Raw genomic sequence first — 23,686 nt, forward strand, 5'->3', positions numbered from 1 at the left:
AAACTCTTCTTTTGACTGATTTCACTGTAGTTGTAGTAAAGCTGTAACTGCAGCAGTGCTGTTACCCAGTGCCGTGCAGCAGCTGGGGTGTGAAGTGTTTCCAGCTGCTGAAAGCCACGCTGGGTAACTTTCCCCAGTTCCCCACTCCAGCTGTTCCAGCACTCCCCACCGGTTTGCACGACAGCGAGTTCTCTTTCAATTCAACAGAGCAAGTTGTGAAATGTAATCTAAAAAATCCTCCCCATGCAAACATCAAAACTTAGATTTTCAAAGGTTGCGCAGAACTGGTTCATTTCTAACAAAAACAGATTTATTTTTTTTTACAGAAATGCAAAGCACCAAAGCTAAACACTTCCATTTATCACAGCCAGATCTTAATAACTGCAAGGAAAAGCTTTGGTTTTAAAAGTGGGGAGTTCTACAGAGAAAAATCCTGTCTCCCAGAGTGAGAGCAGCACAGTCCAGGGTGCTGCACACCACACTGGGAGAAGAAATTGAAGAATTCCTTTAGAATTTCTTCAGAATGAAAACAGCCATTAGGGTGAACAGTTCTGCAAGAGGAAGCGTGGAATTGTCTGCACTGTTTGCATTTCCTCCTGCCTGTCAAACATCCCCACCTCTGGCAACAGCAGCAGGGCATGGTTTGCAGTTCATCTCCAGCCCTGGGCATTGCCAGAGTTGGGATGAGCTTATTGGAAACATTCCCCTCAGAATGGGAATTGTTACGGCTGGAAAGTGTTGAATCTTTTTATTGGAAGCATTCCCTTCAGAATGGGAATTGTTACGGCTGGGAAGTGTTGAATCATTCATGGCTACAAGAGGGGTGCGTGACCCAACGCTGGCAGCATTTTGGGGTCTCTGTTGCCACCCTCGAGTCAGGGGGCAGTCTGGGATTGTGTGTCAGGATTTGACCCAACGCTGGCAGCATTTTGGGGTCTCTGTTGCCACCCTCGAGTCAGGGGGCAGTCTGGGATTGTGTGTCAGGATTTGCTGGTTCTGTGGGGTTTCTCTGTGCCACGCTGCTTTAAGGGTAGGGAGGGCACCAGGGGGGTCTGAGCTCCCCAGGGTGTCCTGGCCTAAAACCCTTTTCCAGAGCAGGGCTGGGGGATCTCCCTCTGTTGAGGCTGGGTCCCAGCGTGCTCAGGAGTGAGGATGTAACAAATACACCAGCAGGAGGGGCAGCTATGGACAGCAACAGATTAAAAACAGGGAAAAATACATGAGGGAAGGCACAAAACACATACCTGGGCTCTTTAATTCCAGCTTTGGTGAACGGAGTCCTGCCTACAGCCTCAGCTTGATTTTTGTTTGTCAGAGCTCACTGCTAATTGATTCCTCTGCTCTAATTAGACTTAGCCTGCCCAAAGAGAATCAGCCCTGCTCTTGCCCACAGCTCCGTGCTTGGCCTCAGCAAGGTGCAGCACAAACCCAGGCAGTGTTTCAAGGGGGGTCTTTATTTCTTTAACACAAAAGCTGCAAAGCAGTCAAAACCACACAAGTTCAACAGATCTCTTTTGACCTATTTGTTATTTCTGATTTTTTAAAGACCTCAGCTGAGTGAGGAGATCTTCCAGCCCCCTTGAAAGGGGTTGAATTTGGTAGAGCTGAGGCCCAAGTACACTTTTTAAAGTACAACCACCCAAAAATATGAACTCAGAAGGCCACTTTGAGGTACTGTAACGTGCACTTCTCCTTTACCATCAGAACAGACTTGGCAAAACCCAACAACAGCAGAATTCCATCTCTGACGACAGAGTGAAGGAAGGATTTTCCTAGCATTTATGAATAATTTTCCTGGCATTTATAAATAATTCCAGTCTCTTCCCAACAAGCTCTGACTCGCCTCTATGGGATCTGCCAGTTTGCAGGAAAGAAGATTCACTTTTAATCCAGTTCTCCAATTGGGTGATGAAGTAACCTGGAAAGATAATTAAGGATCTTTGTTATCACAGCACCTTGACAGAGATTGTTTTCAGCTGTTTCACAGCGTGTGTGACAGATTTATTTGCATTATTTCCTGTGTGAGTACACAGTTATGCCATCTGCCTGCCACTGCTGAAGTCAAACACTTCCATTTTGTCCTGGAAATAGGGACACAGAAAGGGGAGATGGGAGAGTAAGAAGAGTTTTGCCCAAAAGGACAAGTTTAAAAGTGAAAACCAGCTACTGTTTTGAATTAAATACTAACTTTGAAGTAAATCTTGCTTCGTTCCAAGAGGAGTTGCCATTTCAGTGCAGTCTTCTGGTCTTCTTCCAGCAGGAGGAATTCAGGGACCTGTTAACAGGACACCACAGAGCACTTCAGCAGGTGCTTCAAACATCTCCACAACAGAACGATGATGAAAAGAACATCTCACATATTTTTATACATTTCTAAGCTGTATTTTTCTATTTTAACGTAGTGCTTGGTATGAGGTGTGCACCAAGACAGTCACATTAACCAGATCAACTGCAGGGTGTTTGCAATCAGAGGCATTTCCAGCCGTGTTCTCAATAAGCAGTGCTCTGAACTGGGTTCAGTCTTACACTGAACACAGCTCCTGTTGGCATCTGCTGACTTCCAGCTTCTGCCAAGCTCCGTGTGTCCGTCTGTCCGTCCATCCGTGCCATTTCTGTCACTCTTGCACACACACACACGCACACAGAGAGCATTTTCAGATCTCTGTAGCTCTCATCAGGCTCCACAGCTGGACAGCCCAGCTGCCCTTACTGTGCAGCCCAGCGTGTCCTCAGCCACACAGTCAGCCAGGTAGCAGGAGCGCAGGGTGCCCGTGTGGTCTGTCACATCCACCAGGATGTCAAAGCTGGCAAAGGTGGCCTTGGCCTCTGGAGGGACGTCACTGCAGAAGGTGCAGGTGTTTGACACCTCGTTCACGATGAACCGGCAGATTGAGCTGAAACACAAGGACAGAATCCATGCAGGGAGGCACTTTATTCTTCCTGAAACATTTTCCCAGACTGAGATTTCCCAAGAGATTTTGTCTTTAAAAAAATTGTTCCTCTCCTAAACTCTGTCTGAGACCAAGTGACCTCTTTCTTTTTCACTCTAGGACCACAAAGAGCCCTCAACAAAACCCCACACCAGAAACCCACTCGGCATCCTCCAGAGGAGTTGTATTTCTTCTCTGGGATGGGATTAAAACATTGCTCCATGTCATTTGGGTCAGGGGAGAGGGCCAGGCACTTTTAGCCCACGTCCCAAGCAGGCAGTTGCTCACCATCTGTTGCGCAGGACTCTGGACACGCTCTCGTCGATGTCCAGGGTGGAAATGTAGCCATAAATAATTCCATGGACAGGCTCCAGCTTCCCATCACTCTGGAGAGCTTTTTCTTTCAGCTGTTCCACTGTGTAGACATCCACTACAGCCTCCACTAGAAGTTTAAAAGACAAGTTAAGCGTGTCTGAGCCAGAAATTATTCAAAGAGCAATGGCAGAAGTGGATCTTAAGGCAATAAAAAGGAGATTTAAAGCAGCAGTAAAACCCCCCTCAAAAAAAAAAAAAAAAGGTAAAACAAAAGGGACTCAGATCAGGAATATATCTATTATTTAATCTTTATCCTCCAGAAGGAGTTTTTACAAAAGCTTTCCCCCTCACTTCTGCTTGCAGACAGAACACACCAGACAGGCTGCAGCTGGCACAGTCAGCTGAAGGTTCTTAAAGATAAAACAAGAGACAGCCCCAAGAAAGCATCCAAACTTTACCTGCCCAGCCAGGCCAGACCTGAGCTTTGTTTCTGTGAGCACACAGAGCAGGAATTCCTTCAGCTGCACTATGAACTGACACTGTGCAGGTAAATCAAATCAAACGCTTACAGTTTATGGTTTCATTTGGCAGCTCCTTCCCTGGGCTGGGCACAGCTCCTGCCTGGGCACTCTCTTTGATGAAGCTGAAGAGAACATTTGCTTCTGCTGTTTCTGAAGATGCATTTTTAAAAGTTATCAGTCTATGTTGCATGTAAAAGTCACAGCATTTTTATATTTTACAAGTTTTTATTCTGGTAGCACAAACGCGTTGGAATTCGCCAAGATTTGCTTTTCTCTTTTTTATTTTAACTGTTAATCCTGCATGGAATAAACATCTGAAGGCTGCTAACAATAAAAGAAAATAAAATAAAATTTAAAAAATTAAATTAAATTAAAGAAAATTAAAATAAAATAAAATCCAAGGGAACTGGTCATCACATAGCAGACAAGAAGGGAACTTTGTGAGAAGCAGGCAGAAGAAATCACAGCTCCAATAGATGAATTAATGCATTCTAGCCTAGAATAATTACTAAAAGCAAAGAAATACTTGAGCAGCTCTTACCTGGGTTAGTTGTAATGATGGTTTTGGATATCACAGTTGCACTCATGCAGTTCCTAAATTTGTCAAAATTGATTCTCACATCTGATGCAAATATAACTGTGCAGAGAAACACCCCCATGTTACTGGAGAATAAATGTCAGGTGAAGAACTTCAGTAAAACATAAACCAGAGGGTTTTACCTGTTTCTTGGGGGATCCAACTCTGTGCCAGCTGGATGGATTCGTTATCCCAGCTAAATTAAACAGAAGTGGATGTATCAAAACATTTTGGAAACAGCACTCGAAGTGTTTAGTACTAAACTACTAAATCATGTAGTTGTAATAAAATTGGCCAAAGGGCTCACGAGTCCTTTGTGACACACGTGGCACTGAAATTCCCTGTGCCTGCTTCATCCCAAACAGGATAAAATAAAGATGGGTCTAATTGCAGGGTATTCCTGGGACAATGCTGTATCTCAGCTTTTATCCAAGACCTTTCCAGCTAAAGCAAACCCCAGTTAAGGGAGCTGTGTGTGCTGGGCCGGGCTGCTTGCTCAGATCCCCAGGCCAGATGTTCAGCCGCTTCCAACACTGGGATCTTTGTGGCTGGGGGTGATGAGACTGAAGTGAGGTCAGAAACATCCCTCAAAAATGATAATTTCATGGTCTCTTGATAAAATCTCATTCAGCTCCTCCGAAATTTGGCTGGCAAGAGCGCAGCCAAAGCACAGATTTGTTCTGGTGGGTTTTCTCCTTAATCCTTGGGAAAAGATTGAAGATATTTCCTTTTCATCTGCTATTGCCCACGCACCTCTTCACTGCTGGGCTCTGGAATCCCCCGACAGTGCCCAAGGCCCCTGGGAGAGCTGATGGAGGAGTTCATTTCCAAATTAACCTGGGCTGGAAGGGCTCACCCCAGAGCTGCTGCTCTTGCCTTTGAGGCTGTGCATTGTGTTCAACAGCCCTGGTGGTAACACAGGGCCCAGCCCACAGTGCAGGGCTGGCTGTGTCCCCTGAGGGAACAAAGGTCACCGAAGTCACTTTTTAGCCACCGAACAGCAATCCCAGGGCAAGGGGACACCCACACCCCCATGTGCACTTGGAAAAGCCACAGGTTCATTGAACAAACTCTGGGCAAAATGCAAAGGTTCCTCAGTGAACAAGGCACCGTTCACAGCAGGGAGGGCTGCGTGGAGTTGTGTTTGTGAACAGGACAGAGTTTGAAAATACAGCCAAAGTCACATCAAAACGTTTCTGCGTTATTTTAAAGATTTTAAAACTATTTCTATCTATTTCCACTCCACTTGCAGTTCTGCTTGGCTTTAAAAATGGATCATGCTCTTCATTTTCCTGCCCTCCTGCTTGTGGAAGAGACACAGCAGCCTTTGCAGCTGGTTGTAAAAGTCATTTCCTGAATTAGCTCAAATGTCCACATTAAAAAAAAAGGAATTATTTGGAACTGAGCTTCATTTTGCCATCCATGAGCCAGCAGGCTGTCAGCAAGCCATAAAACTACACAAGATATATAAGGCCACTCTAATGAATCTCTTCAAGTCTCTTCTCAGCGTACATTGCTGCCTCATCTCAGTTGCCTCCTAAATAACAATAGATTTCAATTAAAAGACGTGTTTATAGTTAATTTGTGTTACAGCTAATTTCTACCCGTGTTTGCATTGTTGTTTTTAGTGAATTAAAGAACATTTAGTGAATTAAAGAACATTTTACCATACTATTGGGAAGGCCCTCTCTGTTTCATCATACAGCTTTACTTCACACCTCTGGCCTTTCCTTTTGTCTGAAGTCATAAAATACTTTGGCTCCCCAACCTTGAAGAAAAAAAGAGAAGAAGTCACTTGTGCTCTAGTCAGTGTTTAGGAGAATAAAACTCATAACCTAGAAAATAAAAGGGTTAGAAAAGGGAAGAAAGACTATAGGCTACTAAAAATGGAATCACTTCATTTCCCCTTCATTTTGTTGATAAAAATCTCATCAAAGGGTGCGTGTGGTTATTGACACTCAGCTGCCAAGCTGCACAAATGGAGTCCTGGCCACTCTGAGGCCCAAAATCCACATTCACACAGATTCACAGTGAAGTTACTGATGGTAGAGCACAGAAATGCTCCTCACTCACTGCCATCACAGCCCCAAATCCACATTCACACAGATTCACAGTGAGGTTCCTCGTGGCAGAGCACAGAAATGCTCCTCACTCACTGCCATCACAGCCCCAAATCCACAATCACACAGATTCACAGTGAGGTTCCTCGTGGCAGAGCACAGAAATGCTCCTCACTCACTGCCATCACAGCCCCAAATCCACAATCACACAGATTCACAGTGAGGTTCCTCGTGGCAGAGCACAGAAATGCTCCTCACTCACTGCCATCACAGCTGCCAGCACGTTGAGGACTCTCCCATGGAGGCTTTGTCCGTTTGCCACGATGTCCCCCAGGGAATAATAATCCTGAGGGTCCTTGACGGGCAGGTGCAGCAGAGCCAGGAGCCGGGTGTCTGTGTCGTAGCAGGAAGAGGTTTTAACCACAGAGTGATTTTCACTGAGCAGTAATTTGTAGCTGCTAGAACAGAACAAATCCCAGGGGTCAGCACTGCACTCACTGAGCTATCCAACGGACATTCAGATGAAAAAGCAACTTTATGCCATTATAGTTTTTCCTAAGGGTACAAAAAATTCTTGTGGATTTTACTCAAAGAATGAAATTTACTCTGTGTAGCAACAAAGAACATTATTGCTTGATGACCTTCTATTTGTCAAATATATTCTCCTTTGAGGTTTTTGAGCAACAGACACTGTTGAGCACAGGAGGAAGGCACAGCTACAGAAGAAGAAAACACCAAAAATTTCTACCAATTTCATGTGGTTGGAAATTAGAGCAAGTTTTAACATTGATCCTTCTAGAAAGAACTACCACGCCATGCTTTAAATTTACCTAGGAGTTACAGGGTTGAATTTTTCTTCTCTTTCTGCTTCCTTTGACTGAATTAAAGGGTTTTCGATTGTAACTACAATAAAGCATTGATAAGTAATGTTAGAAACTGATTATAGGTACAATTACAGATATTTTTGTGTGCACTCTGTAAGCTCACAGGTTTTACCCGAACAACCACGGGCAGCAAAATCTTTCTATGAACTTAAAAAGATAAAAGTGCACCCTGTAAATAAATACAGGATTTCTGCTGTGGTTTTATCAGCAATCATTGTCATATCTATTACTGAGGGAAGACAAACAGCAAACTGCTTTACAGCTTATTTTTCATCATGTTTAAGACCTCAATAGAATGTAAAATTTGACATTGATTAACTGCAGGCCAGCTCTGAGCTGCTGCACTCAGTGGGTTTCTTTTGTTGACATATTTACTGGGCTTGAGTTGAAATCCTTGGAATCTTGTTCCTTTCCTCTTTCTATTGAACAGAACTGAACAATTTGTTTCCAATTAGGCTGTTTGTGAGTCCTCAGAGCAAAACACAGCAGAGCCACCAGCACAACCCTGACTGCCATGCAAACAGAAATGTGGTGGGAAAAAATAAAATAAATTAAAATAAAATAAAATAAATAAAAACAAAACATAAAAATAAAATAAATAAAATAAAAATAAAAATAAAATAAATAAAAATAAAATATAGATAAAATAAAAATAAGAAATAAATAATAAAATAAAACATAAAAAATAAAAAATAAAATAAATATAAATATAAAATATAAATAAAATATAAATAAAATATAAATAAAATAAATATAAATATATAAAGAAAATAAAAATAAGAAATAAAAAATAGAATAGAATAGAATAGAATAAAATAGAATAGAATAAAATAGAATAAAATAAAATAAAATAAAATAAAATAAAATAAAATAAAATAAAATAAAATAAAATAAAATAAACCAACTCACCACAGTCACCAACCCTGAAGCTCTCTGAGAGGGATCTGATGTACTCTTCTCTGCCCCAGGACTGGACATTAATGAAATAAGTTGGGGAATCACGAATGGTAAAATTGAAGGTGTATCTTTCAGAGCCTATGTCTGCAAAAACAAACCGGGCTGTAGCAATCGCTCGGCACAGCTTGATTTCTAACTAGAATATGTGTATAAAAGCTGCTATTTGGGGTTTCCTGGATTCTAGCAGGAGTTCTCTCCCGCTGGAGGCCGGCAGGTGGTGCAGGAGCAGGGTTTGGGAGCGGGCTGCAGTTCCTGCTGCGGTTGTACCTGCGCACCCCGCAGGTGTGACTGCAGCTCAAACGGGGACAGGGGCAGGAGCTGTGGGGGGTGACAGCCAGGGCTGATGGCCCAGGCTGCAGGGTCACTGCCAGGGGCCAATTGAATAGAGCAAAGCGTTTCTCTCCAGTGCTGTGGAGAATTCAGGGGTCTGCAGGCCTGCCCTGTCTCATCCAGCTAACTGATAGAGCTTTCCGGGGTCACAGCACGATGCCGCGGATTGTTAAATTATCCAGGAAAGCTCCAGTGAGCACCCAGGGTCCCCTGAGAGCAGCCCCGTGGGGCACACACAGCAGCACCCCGGCTGTGGACTCTGCACTAGGCTGGCCCCAGTTTGGGGTGACAACGATGACTGTCCCCTAAAACCTCGCCCCTGCAGCAGCAAAACTGAGCCCTCCTCCTGGAGCTGGAATGGCTCTCCAGGGCTGCAGGTGCTTCTTGACAGTGCCTGCACCACCCCGACTGTAAATTTGTTATTTCAATTTCCAATTAACATTATTAACAACATACAATTCCCCTTTTGTCCCAAATGAAGCTGTTGCTACTCAGGCCAGAAATTACTTGTGTCACTCCACAAGACATGTCCTCAACATTTCTGTTTTAAGACAGAGCAAATATGAAGGCACCAGCTCCGTTCCAGCAGTGTTTGTGGAAGAGTGGGTTCATATTGGTTCCATCTTCAGAGCATGAAACGCTTCCATGACAGAGTTTTTCCAATTTCTAATTGATACGGCTTGGCCAAACCAATGCTGCTCTTTCATCTTGGTTCTCAAACAGACACTATTTTCTTGGGTGCATTTTTATTCTATCCATTTTACACTGAGAAATCTGTTTATCGTTTAAATCTTGATTTCGGTCATCTCTGCCAAATTCCACCGTTGAAGAAAATGAAGTAAAAAGAGTTTAAAGGGACTGTACTTTTTCGGTCTGGAAAGCTTCTGACATCTGTTTTCCCAATAACCACCCCGATTACATTCTGAAAAATAAAAATATTATAGAGTACAAGTATTAAACCCAGATGTAGATGATGAATTAGATTTCATGGAATTATACTCTGCTGATGATAATAAACATATTTCTGGCTGGTAATCATTTTAATCTATTTATCCCACGGTACCGTACGAGCTAAAGAGTAAAACATAAACACACAAGTTTACTTTAGGAAAAAAATTGTGACTAATAAAAATATTAAAATAAATGCATCTGTTTCTGTTTGTGAAGAAAATGGGAGGACAAAAGTTCACCCCAACCCTTCACAATTTTGGCTGTTCTACAGCAATCTCTCCTCAGGTAGGCAGCAATGTTGTTGTTTCATGCTCTCTGCACAGCTCTCAGATCTCCTCAAGCGCTCCACGGAAAGTCTGCACAGGATTTATTTTGGAGTGAAGTGTCCAAGGTTCTCTCAGCAGCACAAGCCACACGTGTGCACCTCCAGGAGCTTGTCCTGGCCTCAGCCAAGCAGCCCCAATTTCTACAGGTGCCTCTCTCGTGCTGTCTTTCAACTGGCTCCAAGGGAGCTGAGGCAAGGAGCTTTTCTGTTGACTCAGACAAAATCAATCTTATCCTGCTTTGCTAAACCTGCGTCTGTTATGCAAAAAGATCCTGTTCCCAATTGTCCAACACAACTACTGGGAGCAAACACACACGTGTAGATAGAGCTGCATTATCTGTCTGTAGCAGCTGTGTGGTGGGTTGTTGTTGTTTTTCAGGTGGTCCTTGGTGTCAGAGTAGAGCTTTGAAGTGCTTGTTTGGGATTTGTAGAGGCCAGCAAGGAAAGTCAGAGTGGGATGAGGGCTGGAAGGACAGACTGACAGGGCAGTACTGCCAGGATCCTTCAAAACATGAAGCATCCTTCCTCAATTCCACCTCACAGAATCCTGGAATGGTTTGGGTTGGAGGGATCATAAAGCCCATCCAGGGCCACCCCTGCCATGCCACCTTCCACTGTGCCAGGCTGCTCTAAGCCCTGTCCAGCCTGGCCTTAGTCCCTCCCAGGGATGTGGCAGCCACAGCTCCTTCCCACGAGCCCTGGTGGCAGTCCCGGCTGTCGCACTCCAGCAGAGCTGCAGAGCCAGCTGGGAAGGGCAGGGCTGGGTTCAGTAACCAGCCAGGATCCATTTTGTACACGTTCCCAAAGCAGCGTGACCTGCCTGACTTCCCTGCCACCAATGGACCCGTGCTCAAAAGCCACTCTGCGCTTTCCTCGGGATCGCTAGAGGGAGCACGGGAACTGCCTTATCCTGCATGGACACTCAGGAACAGGCCGCTTGTGTACAGCGCTGCAATATCCCCCTTCCCGAATGCTTTATGTCCACTGCATGCCGTGATTCTGATTAGGATTTTTTGGGTTTTGTTTCCAAATTAAAAAAAAAAATCCATTAAATCAGAGTGCAACATTCCCCATACATCATCACCAAATGTCCAAAGAACTGACATTTAGGATGAGTGCCTGCAGAAATGAGGCTGATTGTGCCTGATTTCTGGTGTAAATATCCAATTTCCCAGAGAAATCTGCCCTGGCCCTGCTGTAAGTGTGTTCACCTCTGTGTCTCCAACCCCGAGCATGCACAGGGAGCTGGCAGAAGGAATTGATCTGGCTGGAAACTATTTTGGACTGAGGAAGGCAGAAAAGCTTCCAGAGATCATTTCCTTGATCAGCTCATTGCACGACTGCCCCAGCACTCATTTCCCCAGAAGAGGAGGGGAACACACCCAGGGTGCCTGCTTTGGCAGAGCAGGGCTTGAGAGGCTGCTCAACCAACTCCTGGACACGCTGCAAGTGTTTACACTTGAATCTCTTTCACTTTTTAAAATAAACAGCAAACTCATAAACCGTGCCATTTTGATACTTCAAACTGTGTGTTCAGCTGTTTTAACAGCCTAACACAACACACACTGATCATTCGATCATAAATTATTATTTTATAAAAATACTTTCGTTGCCGTGTGTTGCTAACTGCAATACTCAAGATGAGTTTTATTTGTAAAATAAAGGCTTTTAACTGGGCTAGTGGATCATTAGTTGGGAGGAATTGTGAATGACAGGTTAAATTAGCATTGCTGAAGATCATTTTGGATCAATATGGCTCTAAGGAGATAGAAAACTTCTCTTAGATCATCCCTTTTCTGTGATTCCTCTTTCATTGTTTGAAGTAAATGAGGAAATAAATTGTGCCATCCCAAATTAAAAGTGGTGGGAATGGGAAAGCTCCATGTTTCCACTCTTCCCAGGAACATCAGGACTTCCCTGGGGCAGGGGAGGGGGGATGCTGCCTCTGCTCAGGTGAGACCCCTCTGCAGGGCTGCCTCCAGCCCTGGGCTCCCAGCACAGCGAGGACATGGAGCTCTTGGGGTGAGTCAGGAGAGGCTCCAGGATGACTGGAAAGGTGAAAGAATTGGGACTGCTCAGCCTGGAAATGAGAAGCTTTGGGGTCACCTAATTGTGGCCTTCAGGGGCTGAAGGAGCTGACAAGAAACATGAGAGAGTCTGTTTATAAGGAATTGAGTGACAGGACAAGGGGCAATGGCTTCAAACAGAGAGACTGGGCTCAGGATATTGGGGAGAAACTCTTCCCTGGGAGGGTGGGCAGGCCCTGGCACAGATGCCCAGAGCAGCTGGGGCTGCCCCTGGATCCCTGGCAGTGCCCAAAGCCAGACTGGGCTTGGAGCAGCCTGGGACAGTGGAAGGTGTCCCTGCCATGGCAGGGGTGGCACCGGGTGGGCTTTAGGCTCCCTTCCAACCTGTGATCCTATCCAAAGCCATTTTTTATCCCAAAGAAACAGAACCAACCCTGCCGTGGAGCTGTGAGGTTTTTACCCTGCCTTCCCAGCGTGCCTGAGAGACTGCTGAGCTCCCAGACGACTGTGGCTGCATAATGCTGACTCTGTCATGTCTTTAATAATGTCTTCACTGATTCAGCATCCATTTCCAGTGCCACAAAGGAGCCTCTGATACACGGAATTGTCCAGTCAATATCCGTGCCTGTGGTACCCACGGGCTGTGGACAGCAGCAGCATCAATTTTCATTTTGCTGCTTTGCACACAAAGAAGGGAAGGTCCTTTCTACCCAACAATCGCACTAATGCTATCAGTACCTAAATACACATCAATTACATAATTTTGCAGTAATATAAGACAGTCAGGTACAATTTCATCTGGGGGACAAAAGGCTGTGAGACTTACAGGACGAGCAAGGTTTGGATGCAGATCTGAAAGTGCAACAAAGTCCCGTGCTGAACGAGAATGAGCCATTCTTGAGCTGAAACTGGAGGAAACTGACTTAGGTTTTGTAACAATCCAAAACAATCACTTAAGACCATTCACAGTGAGAATAACAAGTTATTTTTTAACATAAATGTTTTGATCTAATAGCATCTGTTTTCAATAAGAGGCATTTCAAGCCATCTGAAGTAGACAATTCTTTATTGTTTGGATTTGGCGATGGAAGTTATGAATTTTACTGTGACAGCTCTACCTAAGCTTCTCAAATAAAGGCCTGCAATTTTTATTTATTATTCATCATTAAATTACTCCATTAGCACCAGGCTCTGAAAAATATTTACCCTCCTTCTCTCTGGGAAGCCCGACTGAATTTAATGAGGCAGCTCATATTTAAAAGGCAATTTATATGTGAGGAAAGAGAAGTGTTGGGTTGCAAAGCACCTTTAATTGAGGTTTTGGACTAAATATTAAACTACTTTAAAGTGTGAGTTTATGCCTTCCTCAAAATAGAAAAGTTGTGAATTTATTCAAATGAATTTTGTGAAAACCAGCTCTTTCCAGGCTGCCAACGTGGCATTTACTGCCCAGCCCTGAGAGCCCCCAGGTTCTCTTTAGAGATGCTGAAGTGGGGCCACGGGTGCTTTTTTAGACCCTCTGAATGCCTCTTATTATTTCATAGACATAATTCTTCAGAGACATTTAGATATTTAACAAATGGTTGTCAGATTCTGGTTTTTGTTGTAAAAGGAACCATGCTATTGTCCAAATCTTAATAACCTTTAATAGGAGAGAACTGCTGACATTTTTCATAGGATGCCTGTTCAATCTTTAGAACAAAATCCTGAATGGCTTTCACAGTCTTTCTATCTGGAACCTCGTGTGAGAATTGTTAACCATTTCATCAGGCATCAGGATAAAGGTCTGTTGAACTAGAGAACAAATCAGCCTACATTTTAAAGAAAAATAAGCAGTTATCTGAGAACCAAGTGATTTTTCTAAAAGAGCATTTCAAACTACACTCTCACAGAGAGACAGCCCAAATTTGCCTTTCAGAAACCACTGAACAATGGGGCCCTCAAACCTGTTCCCATCCCATTAGATGGAAGAATTTATGTTTCCTTCTGTAGGAAAATTACCTCAGCACCTCTCCAAGGCAGGGTAATATTCTCACCTCAGAAGAAGTTAAATATTGTTACCTGCTGTACCTCACACCAGCTGGGTCGTGTCAAAGGAACCAGCACTGGAACACCTGTATCAGAGGAAGATTTAAATGGTCATTTAGGATTTTAAATGCTCTGGGTTCTGAGAGCTGGAGCAGAGCTGCCCCACTCAGGGACCCCTCAACCCATCACAGACCTCCTCACACACCCGCCATTCCCCTCAGGTGCCCCTCACTGACCCTTCAGCCCTTCACTGACTCTTCAGCATCCTCCTGGACCCTTCAGCTCTTGAGGTGCCCCTCACTGACCTTTCAGCCCCCTCCTGGACTCTTCAGCCCCTCAGGTTCTCCTCACTGACCCTTCAACCTCCTCCTGGACTCTTGAGCCCCACAGGTGCCCCTCATGGACCCTTCAGCCCCTCAGATGCCCCTCACTGACCCTTCACAATCTCCTCCTGGACCCTTCAGCCTCCTCCTGGACTCTTGAGACCCTCAGGTGCCCCTCACTCACCCTTCAGCCTCCTGCTGGACTCTTGAGACCCTCACTCACCCTTCAGACTCCTCCTGGACTCTTGAGCCCCTCACTGACCCTTCAGACTCCTCCTGGACTCTTGAGCCCCTCAGGTGCCCCTCACTGACCCTTCAGCCTCCTCCTGGACTCTTGAGCCCCTCACTCACCCTTCAGCCCCTCAGGTGCCCCTCACTCACCCTTCAGCCTCCTCCTGGACCCTTCAGCCCCTCACTCACCCTTCAGCCTCCTCCTGGACCCTTCAGCCCCTCAGGCGCCGCTGAAGCCCCTCAGCTCCTGATGGAGACAAGATGGCGCCGGCGCAGTGGCGGGAAAACGGCCCCGCGCCCCCCGCTCCCTCAGGGCTGAGGGAGCCTCAGGGCAGACGTTCTCCATCCCGGCACGCTCGGGGGGAGCTCAGCAGGCCGGAGTCGCTGGGCTTGAGGAGGTAACAACAGGGTTAGATGGGATTTGGGCTGGAATTGTCCCCAGTGAGGGTGGGCAGGCCCTGGCACAGGGTGCCCAGAGAAGCTGTCCCGGTTCCTGGCAGTGCCCAAGGCCGGGCTGCAGCGCCCTGGGGTAATGGAAGGGTCCCTGCCCCTGGAGCTGGATGGTTTTTAAAGTCCCCCCCCAACCCAAACAATCCTGTGGTTCTGTGACTTACCAGATCAGGAATTAAAGTCAGGTTCATTCTACACATATACACGCACAACGCACCAGCAAGACAAAGCGAGTCGCAGAAATCTCTGGAGAAACCATTCCCTCCTTCCTTTTTTTTTTTTTTAATGTTGGCTATAAGGGAAAAAAAGTTGCAGCCTGTATTTGATAAATTAATCAAAATTTCTGGTTTAAAGATATTATTTGTATTGATTCACACCCAATAGTCCTATATTTCCAGGCTCTGCAGAAGGCTGGCTTGAGCCATTTTCTCCATTAATATTGAATATAAAATTATATTTTATAAAATCAATACCCTTCACTTCTGCGTCATAAAAAACTTTACTCCTGATGAGTAATTTTATAACCCCAAGGCCTCAGCTATTGGAAGTTTTCAGCACAGCCTGACAAATTCTCCGTGTTGACTCTGTATTACAGGATCTTTCATTTCTTCAATTAAACAGCTGAAAATGAATCCCACCTGTGCTCTTGTATTTATTGTGTCACAAAAATCCACGTTAATTATCCTGTGCTGATGACAAACAGGATGCCAGGGAACTGACAGCTTAGGTGTTTTGTTTTTTTTTTCTTTTTAGGTCACCTTTTGTAACAGTAATGATCCATGGATCTAATTTTGCTTTGTAGGTTTGATGTCTCCACTAAACGGAACACGGCATTTTTTTCTGTCGCTTCTGTTGTTTTCATTATCTCAAGCTAATGAACAAGCAGAAGGTAATGAGCCTGGTGATAGGATCCTAATGGAATGGGAGCGAGAACCTGGACACTGGCTGGGAAATGCTGGCAAAGGCACAAGTCTCATTCTCACAGCCACGGCTGCAATGCAAAACAGGAAGAAAAATCCCTGAAACGAGACCTGTGGGGTGTCCACTGCTGCAGAAGGTGACCAACCAGCACCACAGCCCAGGGCCTTGCAGGAGCTGAGCTGGTCCAGTATCTCAGCAAGGTTTTGGTGGGACACGAGCACCTGCTGCAGTGGAGCTTTCCAGGGACCTTGTGCACGGGTAGGTCCCCAGTTCCAGGGGTTTTGTCCAGGTGGAGCTGCTTTTCTCCCACAGGCACAAAGGGCAGGTGAAACCCGACCCTGCCATGTCCCCTCCAGGCCTTTGTTCCATTTCAAAGCCACCAGAACAAGGGTGCTGTTGTGCCTCTCCTCGGCTCCCCATAATCACCGGCAGGGTTTGCTTTGTGAGCTGCTACCACTCCTATTTTCAATGTACGTTTGGGGGGGAAAAAAAAAGGGCAAAAAAAGAAGAAAAAGCTGCTTTTTACTTTCCCAGGATAGCTCCTGCTGGGAAGACGTTATCAGGGCCATCGTGACAGGAGGCACAAAGGCAGGGGACAAAGTGAGACTCGGTTCTTTCCCTCTGAGATGTCTGATTAGATGCTGAGTTTCTGCCTCGCAGATGCTGAGCCAAGGACTCGTTTGATGGGCGTACCTGTCTCAGGTGACACTGAATTCTGCCATTCACACAGCACACGGCACCTCGGGGACTTCTGTGGTTACTGCAAACAAATAACACCTTTTTTGATGTTTATAACCAACAAACGTCTAACCTGCCTTTATCCCACTGATTTACAGTGCCAGCTGATTCTCCCAGTCAGGAATTTTCAATACAAACACTGGAGAGCATCTGCAAAAACAAATGCTATTCAGCTTGTATCCTGCTTTACTCAGCCTTTCCTCCTCAGCTGACCTCAAAGAGCTCTCAAAAGGAAATCAGCATCGTTATCTCCCTTTGACAACCGGGAAAACAGAGGCGACAGAAAGGCCAGAAGAGGTTTCCTAAAATCCATGTGCCACACAGAACCGGCTCCCCTCTCCAGCACCAGCCCCCGCGGGAGAGCACCAGTGTTAATCCAGTGCTTTTCTGATCTAGTGCTTGATCCCTGAAAGCTCCGAGGGCTTTTGAACTCTCCAGCACTTCAGCGGCACTGAGCGCTCTGCCGATTCCGCCTGTGGCTGGCAGAGCCCTCCCGTACACGGCTGCAAATTGCCCATCCCTGCTAATTAGGCCTTCATGAATGGATTTATTTAAATCACACTCATTGGCATGGCCAAGCAGCGCAAATGCCATTTCCTAATTCGCTTTAGCAATTTGTTACGTGACCATCGGTACACTTTGCGTTCAGGGGAAGAAAGTCCAGCACTAGCAGGGACATTTCAGAAATCATTTCCAAACCCTGAGCAATATAAAAATATTTGCTCTGTGCGTTTTCCGCTGCCCACAGCGTTTACTGAGAGGGCTCATTGAATATTTATACATCCTTAGCACCAAAAGAACTGGTAAAATGGAGAGGGCAGACATGTAATTTTATGTAATTGGCCTGACTGAATGCATTAAAAGCAGCGAATTATTAAAGGTGCTCAGTGTTCAGTGGTTTTGGCTGATACCTGAACTGGCAGAGCCTCGGGAGCACTGATGGAGTAAGGCTGGACATCTTCAGCAGCAGCAGGGCAGGTGCTGATGCAGCCAACAGGTGCTCAGTGTGTGTTCAGGGATATTTAATCTGAATTTCTCCCAGTCTTTGTTCAGCTCTCTCTCCAGCCTGGTTCTCTCCCCCAGCACTGGAACCATCCCAGTGCTGTTGCAGTGGGAGCAGCACCACCACCACCTGCAGCATGGAAAAACACAACAACCCAGCGCCTTGTTGTAAAATTAACATGACCCATGGCTGGTTCCCACCTCATCTGGGCTAATTCTGCCTTTCTGGGGTCAGGGAGATGCCAGGACCTGAGGCTGGTGCATGCACGTGGCAGCAGCACAAGCCTGCAGGGAGCTCAGACCCCAACATGGGCTGAGCAAACAGAACCCCATGCCAGGGGCTCTGCTGGGAATGCCAACAGCTCTCTCTGCACAAGAAAACCTCCATTTCTGGCAAAGACCAAAATAAAAAAGCTCTTTTTTTTTAAGGTGTAAATCCCTGTGGGCCGTGTAGCTGCTGTGCCCATGGGCAGGGAGGGAATGGCATTGTCAGGGCTGGAGCCTGGCATGGCATTGCTCCTCTCCCTCCCAGGCTCGTGATGTCTGCTCATCAGCGAGCTCAGCTCCTCATGATTCCATCACTAATTAATCCCTTCTGCAGCAGTGGTGGAGCAGGAATGTCACGAAAAGGATGTGGCACATCCCAGGGAGGAACAGGAGCCATCGGCACCAGCCCCTGCACCAAAATCAGCTCCCCTCAGGTGCCAGGGCAGAGTGACAGCCCGATAGAAACACCACAGCTGACACCTGAGACCTTCTGGACCATCACTAAGCAGTCAGCTTATTTTCAGTGTATAATTAGCAAATAAACTTATCCCAGAAGTAACCTGTGTAGTTTTCCTACCAAAAAGGCAGAATAAGGTGCCCATATAGGAACTCGCTGCTTGAAAGCACTGACACAAGGCTTTTCTTCTTCAATCTTCTCCGTTTTTTTGAAGCTCAGGCGTAGATTGCCCAAGATTTAAAGCCCTGAGTCTGCTGTTCAACTTGACTGAGACTACAGAAATTCAAAATTCTTCTTTTAGGGCCTTCAGGCTATAGAGAGTAACTTTTCCTGCACATAATTCCAAAATAATGTGAGCTCAGTGAAATGACTTGGATTTTCATCACTTTCCCCAAGACCAGAATTTCCTCCTCCCTCTCTGAGCAAACAAGTGATGAATATTTTCCAACAAAACATCATGAATTAAAACACACAACAATTAAAAATAGTTTTAGTGACAGCTCCCTGACACAGAGGAAGAATGCGTTGAGGGGGGAAGAAAAGGAGATATTTAGCATTGTTGGCTGCTATTCAGACACTTCCAGCCATTCAAATCCAAGAAACCAAACCCAAATTATATCTGGACTTCAGCTGGAGACACATGAGACTGAGCAGTACCAATTAGGACACATGGAATGAGCATCTCCCAGTGACAATACTGGGAAAAACCCTTCCAACCTCCAGTTGCTCCAGTTTCCAACCAAGCCTAAAACTTGATCCCTGCATGAGCAGTTCACGAGGAGGAAACCTTCGGATATAATTCCCAAAGACATTTGGGGGTGGCTGTAAAAGAAAACTGGGATCTTAGCATAAATCAAATTTTTCCTCACCACAGAATTCAGTGAAGGGAGCACCAGAGAAATCCAAAGGGCCCATCCAAGCTAAACTTTCCAGCACAAATCCACCTTTGATCTCCTGGCTGAGCGTTTGGCCCCGGCCTGGCGGTGGCAGGGCTCCCACTGCTCCCAGAGCCAGGACTGCATCCAGCCCTTCCGAGGGAATCGTGTGTCAACATTTCCACAGCCCTCCTGGCTGCCTGTCAGGCAGCTCGTTAGAAAACTCCTGCAGACCCACACTGACATTTGGAGGGTTTACCCATTAGAAAAACAAAACCTCCCCTCAAAGCCTGTTCAAAGTGCAAAGGTACGAGACTTGATCAAAACGGGACCGGACCACGGAATTCTCCCTCAAGAAAATGAACACTAGAGGTCAATCTAACAACTTGTCCCGGAGATATAGATCCCTGGAATAAAATATTACAGACCGCTGTGTTCTGTACAGCTCTAACTGCCTCCAGACCCCCTGGCTCGGCCCGGTCTAACAAGGGTTGCCTCTGTTCTTTTGCATTTGCTCTTGTCTCGCTCTCCATTAGCATTTCCTTTCTGGAGCTCTCCCGCACGGTCCCTGTCCCGAGTCACGGGGCTCCCTGATGCACTGAACTCCCTGTTTGTGGGAGGAAAGGGGGAATTGGCCTTGTGTGAGGAGGCTGGAGGCCAAATGTGTCCCTGATGGAGCTCCACTGCAGCTCGAGTTTGATTGAGGATCAGGGCAGGAGCAGAGGAGCAGCTGGTGCCGTGCAGGTGAAAACCAGAACAGGCAGGTCAGGATTCCATCTCATGGATAAACCCTGGAATGGGTTGGGTTGGAAGGGAACTTAAAGCTCACAAAGTCCCACCCCTCCTGCCATGGCAGGGACACCTTCCACTGTCCCAGGCTGCTCCCAGCCCTGTCCAGCCTGGCCTTGGGCACTGCCAGGGACGGGCAGCCACAAACCCACGGTTCGAAAGAGGCAGCAGGGAACAGGGCTGGCATGCAAGGGGTGCATTTGGGACTTGAGACTCCAGCTCTGATTCCCTTCCAGTGCATCTCCCACCTGACAGCAGCAGAGTGACCTCAGTCCTGCACCTCATGCTTTCCTCAGCTCATCTCCCATGCTCAGATTCTGGAGGATCTTGAGACTACAAACTCCCACAGACTTTTTCTGCTTAAAATCAGTTTTGGTTGGGCTTTTTTTTTACTTTATCGTTCTGAAATGCCCAATATTCCAATTCCAGTGAGTTTCTTCCTCCCCCTTCCCTGCTCTTATCACCAGAAATAAGACACAGCCCTGCCAGCCTGTTTCAGCCTCCCCATTGCCACCTTCCTCAGCAAACCCCCACAAACCTCCTGCCTCAGACAGACTCCATGGTTCACAGGAGGCCACCTCCACTGGGAAAGCCAAGGGTGATCCAAGGCACAAAAATCAAGCCAGATGAAAGCTCAGACCCAGCAGAGAGCGAGTTTAAGCACAAGATTTCTGCTGGGGAGTCACTCATGTGCTGCTCCCCTGAAGCGGGGCCAAATCGCGGCTCTTTCCGCCTGCAGGCAGAACCTGCAACCCCGAGTACCCCCGAGGAGTAACATTTATTCCCACCCAGGGGCTCTGTGCAGCGGGGCTGCCAAGCCCTGGCCCTGGCTGAGCTTTCCGTGAGCGAGCAGCTCCATATGGCAGCGCCAGCTCCTCACTCAGCGGCTCGCCTGCTGCCAGCTCCTCTCGCTGCAAGCGGCCCAGCGCAGCAGAAATGTTCCAGCTCCACCTTCACGTTGCCGTTACCTTTCCAAACCTGCCAGATGAATGCCTTCAAATTCTTCCCGGGAGTTTCTTGCTGCCTGCGTGAGCGCAGCAGTTCTGGCTGCGGCCAGTCGTGCTCCCCTGGGGCAGGAGTCATTCCCAGGTGGAAGTGTCTGCCAGGCCAGATCCAGAGGGTGTCCAGCCTTAGTGCCCAGCTCCTCAGAGCCCAGAGGTGATGAAAAATGCCTCATTTTAAAGCAAGCTGGCCCTAACGCAGAGCTAAAGCTTCTTCAGGGACACATCTCTGAGTCCTTCCCAGATAACAGAGGCACAGAGAGATTTGGGAGGGGTACGAGCATGGCTGGGACAGCAATGGAGTGCATTAACACTTTCTCTTCAAGGCATAAAAACTGGGCAGAACTGCCCAGGAAACCTCCATTTTTGGGGCACTCAATGCCTCGCCTTGGCAGTTTTTCATCTATTAAAATGCACAAGATGCAATTCCTTGGCCTCAGGAGCTGCCCTTCCCAGTACCCCCCTCATCTCCATCCCCTGGGAGGTGGATCCCCAAAGGCTGACTGCCAGAGGCCCTTCCCCAGCACCAACAGCAGCACAGCCCTCAGTGCCACCACCCGATGGCTCTGGGCACGTGGCAATGCCAGCAGTGACACCAGAGGGGTGAAAGCCACAGCAGTACCTCAAATGGTGTGGCCTTAGCCCAGGCAGGGTCACACTCAGCCCCAGCTTAGCAGGGATCCCACTTTCAGTTTATGGATCCGTTCAGCCCAGCCATGGCACGTGCAGCTCCTGCCAAATCAATATCTGCGTCTTGCTGGTGAATAATTGTGTCAGTGAGACATTAATGGGGCACAGTGCTCGTGGTGTTGAGGCTTTTTTTAACTTTTTTTTTTTGTCAACGAAGCAAAGTCATTCGTTTCCCCTCCCCCTTCCCCCCCTGCCAGCCTTCCCAAATGCACAAAATGGGCTCCAGACCCACCTCCTACAAGGAAATGAGAACCAGCCCCAGAGGATCACCCAGCAAGAAGCCTCTGTTCGGAGATCTGACGCCTCTTCAAAGCCAGGGGAGCAAATGTGCTCCTACCTCCGCTGATTTATGAGGAACGGCTGCGTCAGCCGCGCGGGGGAAACGCTTAAACGCTACCAGAGGGAAAGCAACCCGCCCTGGCTGCCTGCTCCGAGTAACCCCGCTCCTCAGGAGAGTTTGTTTTCATCTAATTGGATCTCTATTGCATTTTCAAGGAAAAACAAACAACCTGGAGGCTGCAGCACATGCTGCTGGATGTTTCCCTCCTAAAAAAACAAACCAGGGTGGCACCGCGGATGGCAGGAGGCATGTGCCAAGGGGGGCTCTCGAGTGGCACCAGCCAGCCTGGCACCGTGTCCCCACACACGAGGGGATGTAGGCAAAGCAGGTGGCTCCCCAGAAACAGCCAAAATCTCCTCAGCTGGAGGCAGGAGCAAAGCCAGAGGCACCCCGGGAAAGGCAGGAGCAAGGTTTAAGTGAGGGGCACAGCCCTGGGGTGGTTTTTTTTCCCCTTCCTTTCTGTGTTGAAAAATTCTGGGTGTAAATCGTTCTGTGTGTTTGGTTTTAATTTCTGCTGCTGCCCCACTGTTATTTATGCTCTTGAAATATAACAGCAGGCACACGGAGAGTGTGCTGTTGATGAAATACAGCCCAGTGCCCAGAGTGTTTATCGACCAACGCAGTAAATAATTCCAACAAGCACAACTCATCCAAGAGAGCAGGGCCGTGGATGAAGGCTGCCCATCTGCCAGGGCCCTTCCGGCGCTGCCAGATCTGCTCCAGAAATGCTCTTTTCCATCTAAAATGAAGCCAAGAAAGCCAAGTGCAGCTCCCAAGTGGGTCCTGGTGGCAGCTGTGCCCTGGGCTGGCACGATGGCCAGTGCTGCAGGGACATCCCTCGGGGCACCTTTGCCCACCATGGCATGCTCCCAGTTCATGCCAGGAGGACTTGAACAGGAAGCAACTGCTCAACTGCATCCAAGCTGGAGCAGAGGCACCCGAGGGACACAGCCACACCAGGAGCTGGACCTCCACAGCACCCTCAGTGCTCCAGGACAGCCAGGAGGCCACTGCTTGAAACGAAAGCTCTCTGCAAGGACCTGATTTGGTTTGATGGCTGAGGAGAAGGCAGCAGTAACAGCCCCGTGCAAGCACTTGCTCATTTAGCATAGGTAATGTCTGTGGCATTTATTCAGGATCTGAATTCTTGCTTTTTTTCCAGGGGAAAGGCCAGAGGGGACTCTGCGTGCTGCTCCCATACAGGGCTGGGTCTCTCAGCCGTCCCAAGGATTTCCCTGGATGCTTTCCCTGTCCTACAGCACAGAGAGCCCTGGAAAGCCCAGCACAAGGCCAAACAGATTTAGTGCTGCTACACTGGGACTCGTTTATCTTCCCTCTGAGGTGAACCCACTCTGTCCTCAAGGACAGGAGCTTAACGAGCAGAGAGGAAGATCTGAGCCAGATCTTGACCTGATCTCAATCACACGGCTGCTCTGAACCAAACAGGGCTGATTGATGCCGAAGTGTCCTGGCTCCAGCTCATTCCCAGCTCCCTCTGCCCCCCAGGCACAGCTCATCCCAGCAGCACCAGCTCTCCCAGCAGCCCAGGGCAGAGCCATGAAGGGACATCAACACTCAGATCCCATCCTGGGACACTCACACCAGGCATTGCACCACTGACATCAGCAGCATGAAGCCCCTCAGGGTGAAATAAAACCCCCCAGACAGGGCTGTGCTGCAGCAAACCCTGCCCTGGG

At 47.3% G+C, this 23,686-nt stretch overlaps 1 protein-coding gene across 1 annotated transcript; it reads right to left on the reverse strand.

Moving 5' to 3' along the window:
- Nucleotides 1-142: 142 nt before the first annotated feature.
- Nucleotides 143-14,623, reverse strand: MEIOB (meiosis specific with OB-fold). Its single transcript, XM_038151539.1, has 14 exons — nucleotides 13,939-14,623; nucleotides 12,704-12,785; nucleotides 9,439-9,496; nucleotides 8,197-8,328; nucleotides 7,234-7,306; nucleotides 6,666-6,861; nucleotides 6,011-6,111; nucleotides 4,487-4,539; nucleotides 4,308-4,403; nucleotides 3,815-3,916; nucleotides 3,219-3,372; nucleotides 2,711-2,894; nucleotides 2,189-2,275; nucleotides 143-1,918 (listed from the first exon to the last, which is right to left on the reverse strand). Exons 2-14 carry the CDS (start codon nucleotides 12,770-12,772, stop codon nucleotides 1,802-1,804), a joined length of 1,422 nt encoding a protein of 473 aa, XP_038007467.1. The 5' UTR covers nucleotides 12,773-12,785; nucleotides 13,939-14,623; the 3' UTR covers nucleotides 143-1,801.
- Nucleotides 14,624-23,686: the final 9,063 nt, after the last annotated feature.

This window comes from Motacilla alba, chromosome 14 (genome assembly GCF_015832195.1).
Source record: "Motacilla alba alba isolate MOTALB_02 chromosome 14, Motacilla_alba_V1.0_pri, whole genome shotgun sequence".
Taxonomy (NCBI): domain Eukaryota; kingdom Metazoa; phylum Chordata; class Aves; order Passeriformes; family Motacillidae; genus Motacilla; species Motacilla alba.

What these genes read in the sequence shown, in the direction of transcription:
- MEIOB (XM_038151539.1), bottom strand. Translation starts at nt 12,772, where the DNA reads ATGGCTCATTCTCGTTCAGCACGGGACTTTGTTGCACTTTCAGATCTG. An exon ending in AAGCTTTCCAGACCGAAAAA is followed by an intron (nt 8,329 to 9,438) that starts GTACAGTCCCTT and finishes TTGTTTTTGCAG; the next exon opens with ACATAGGCTCTGAAAGATAC. An exon ending in GAAGCAAGATTTACTTCAAA is followed by an intron (nt 1,919 to 2,188) that starts GTTAGTATTTAA and finishes TTATCTTTCCAG; the next exon opens with GTTACTTCATCACCCAATTG.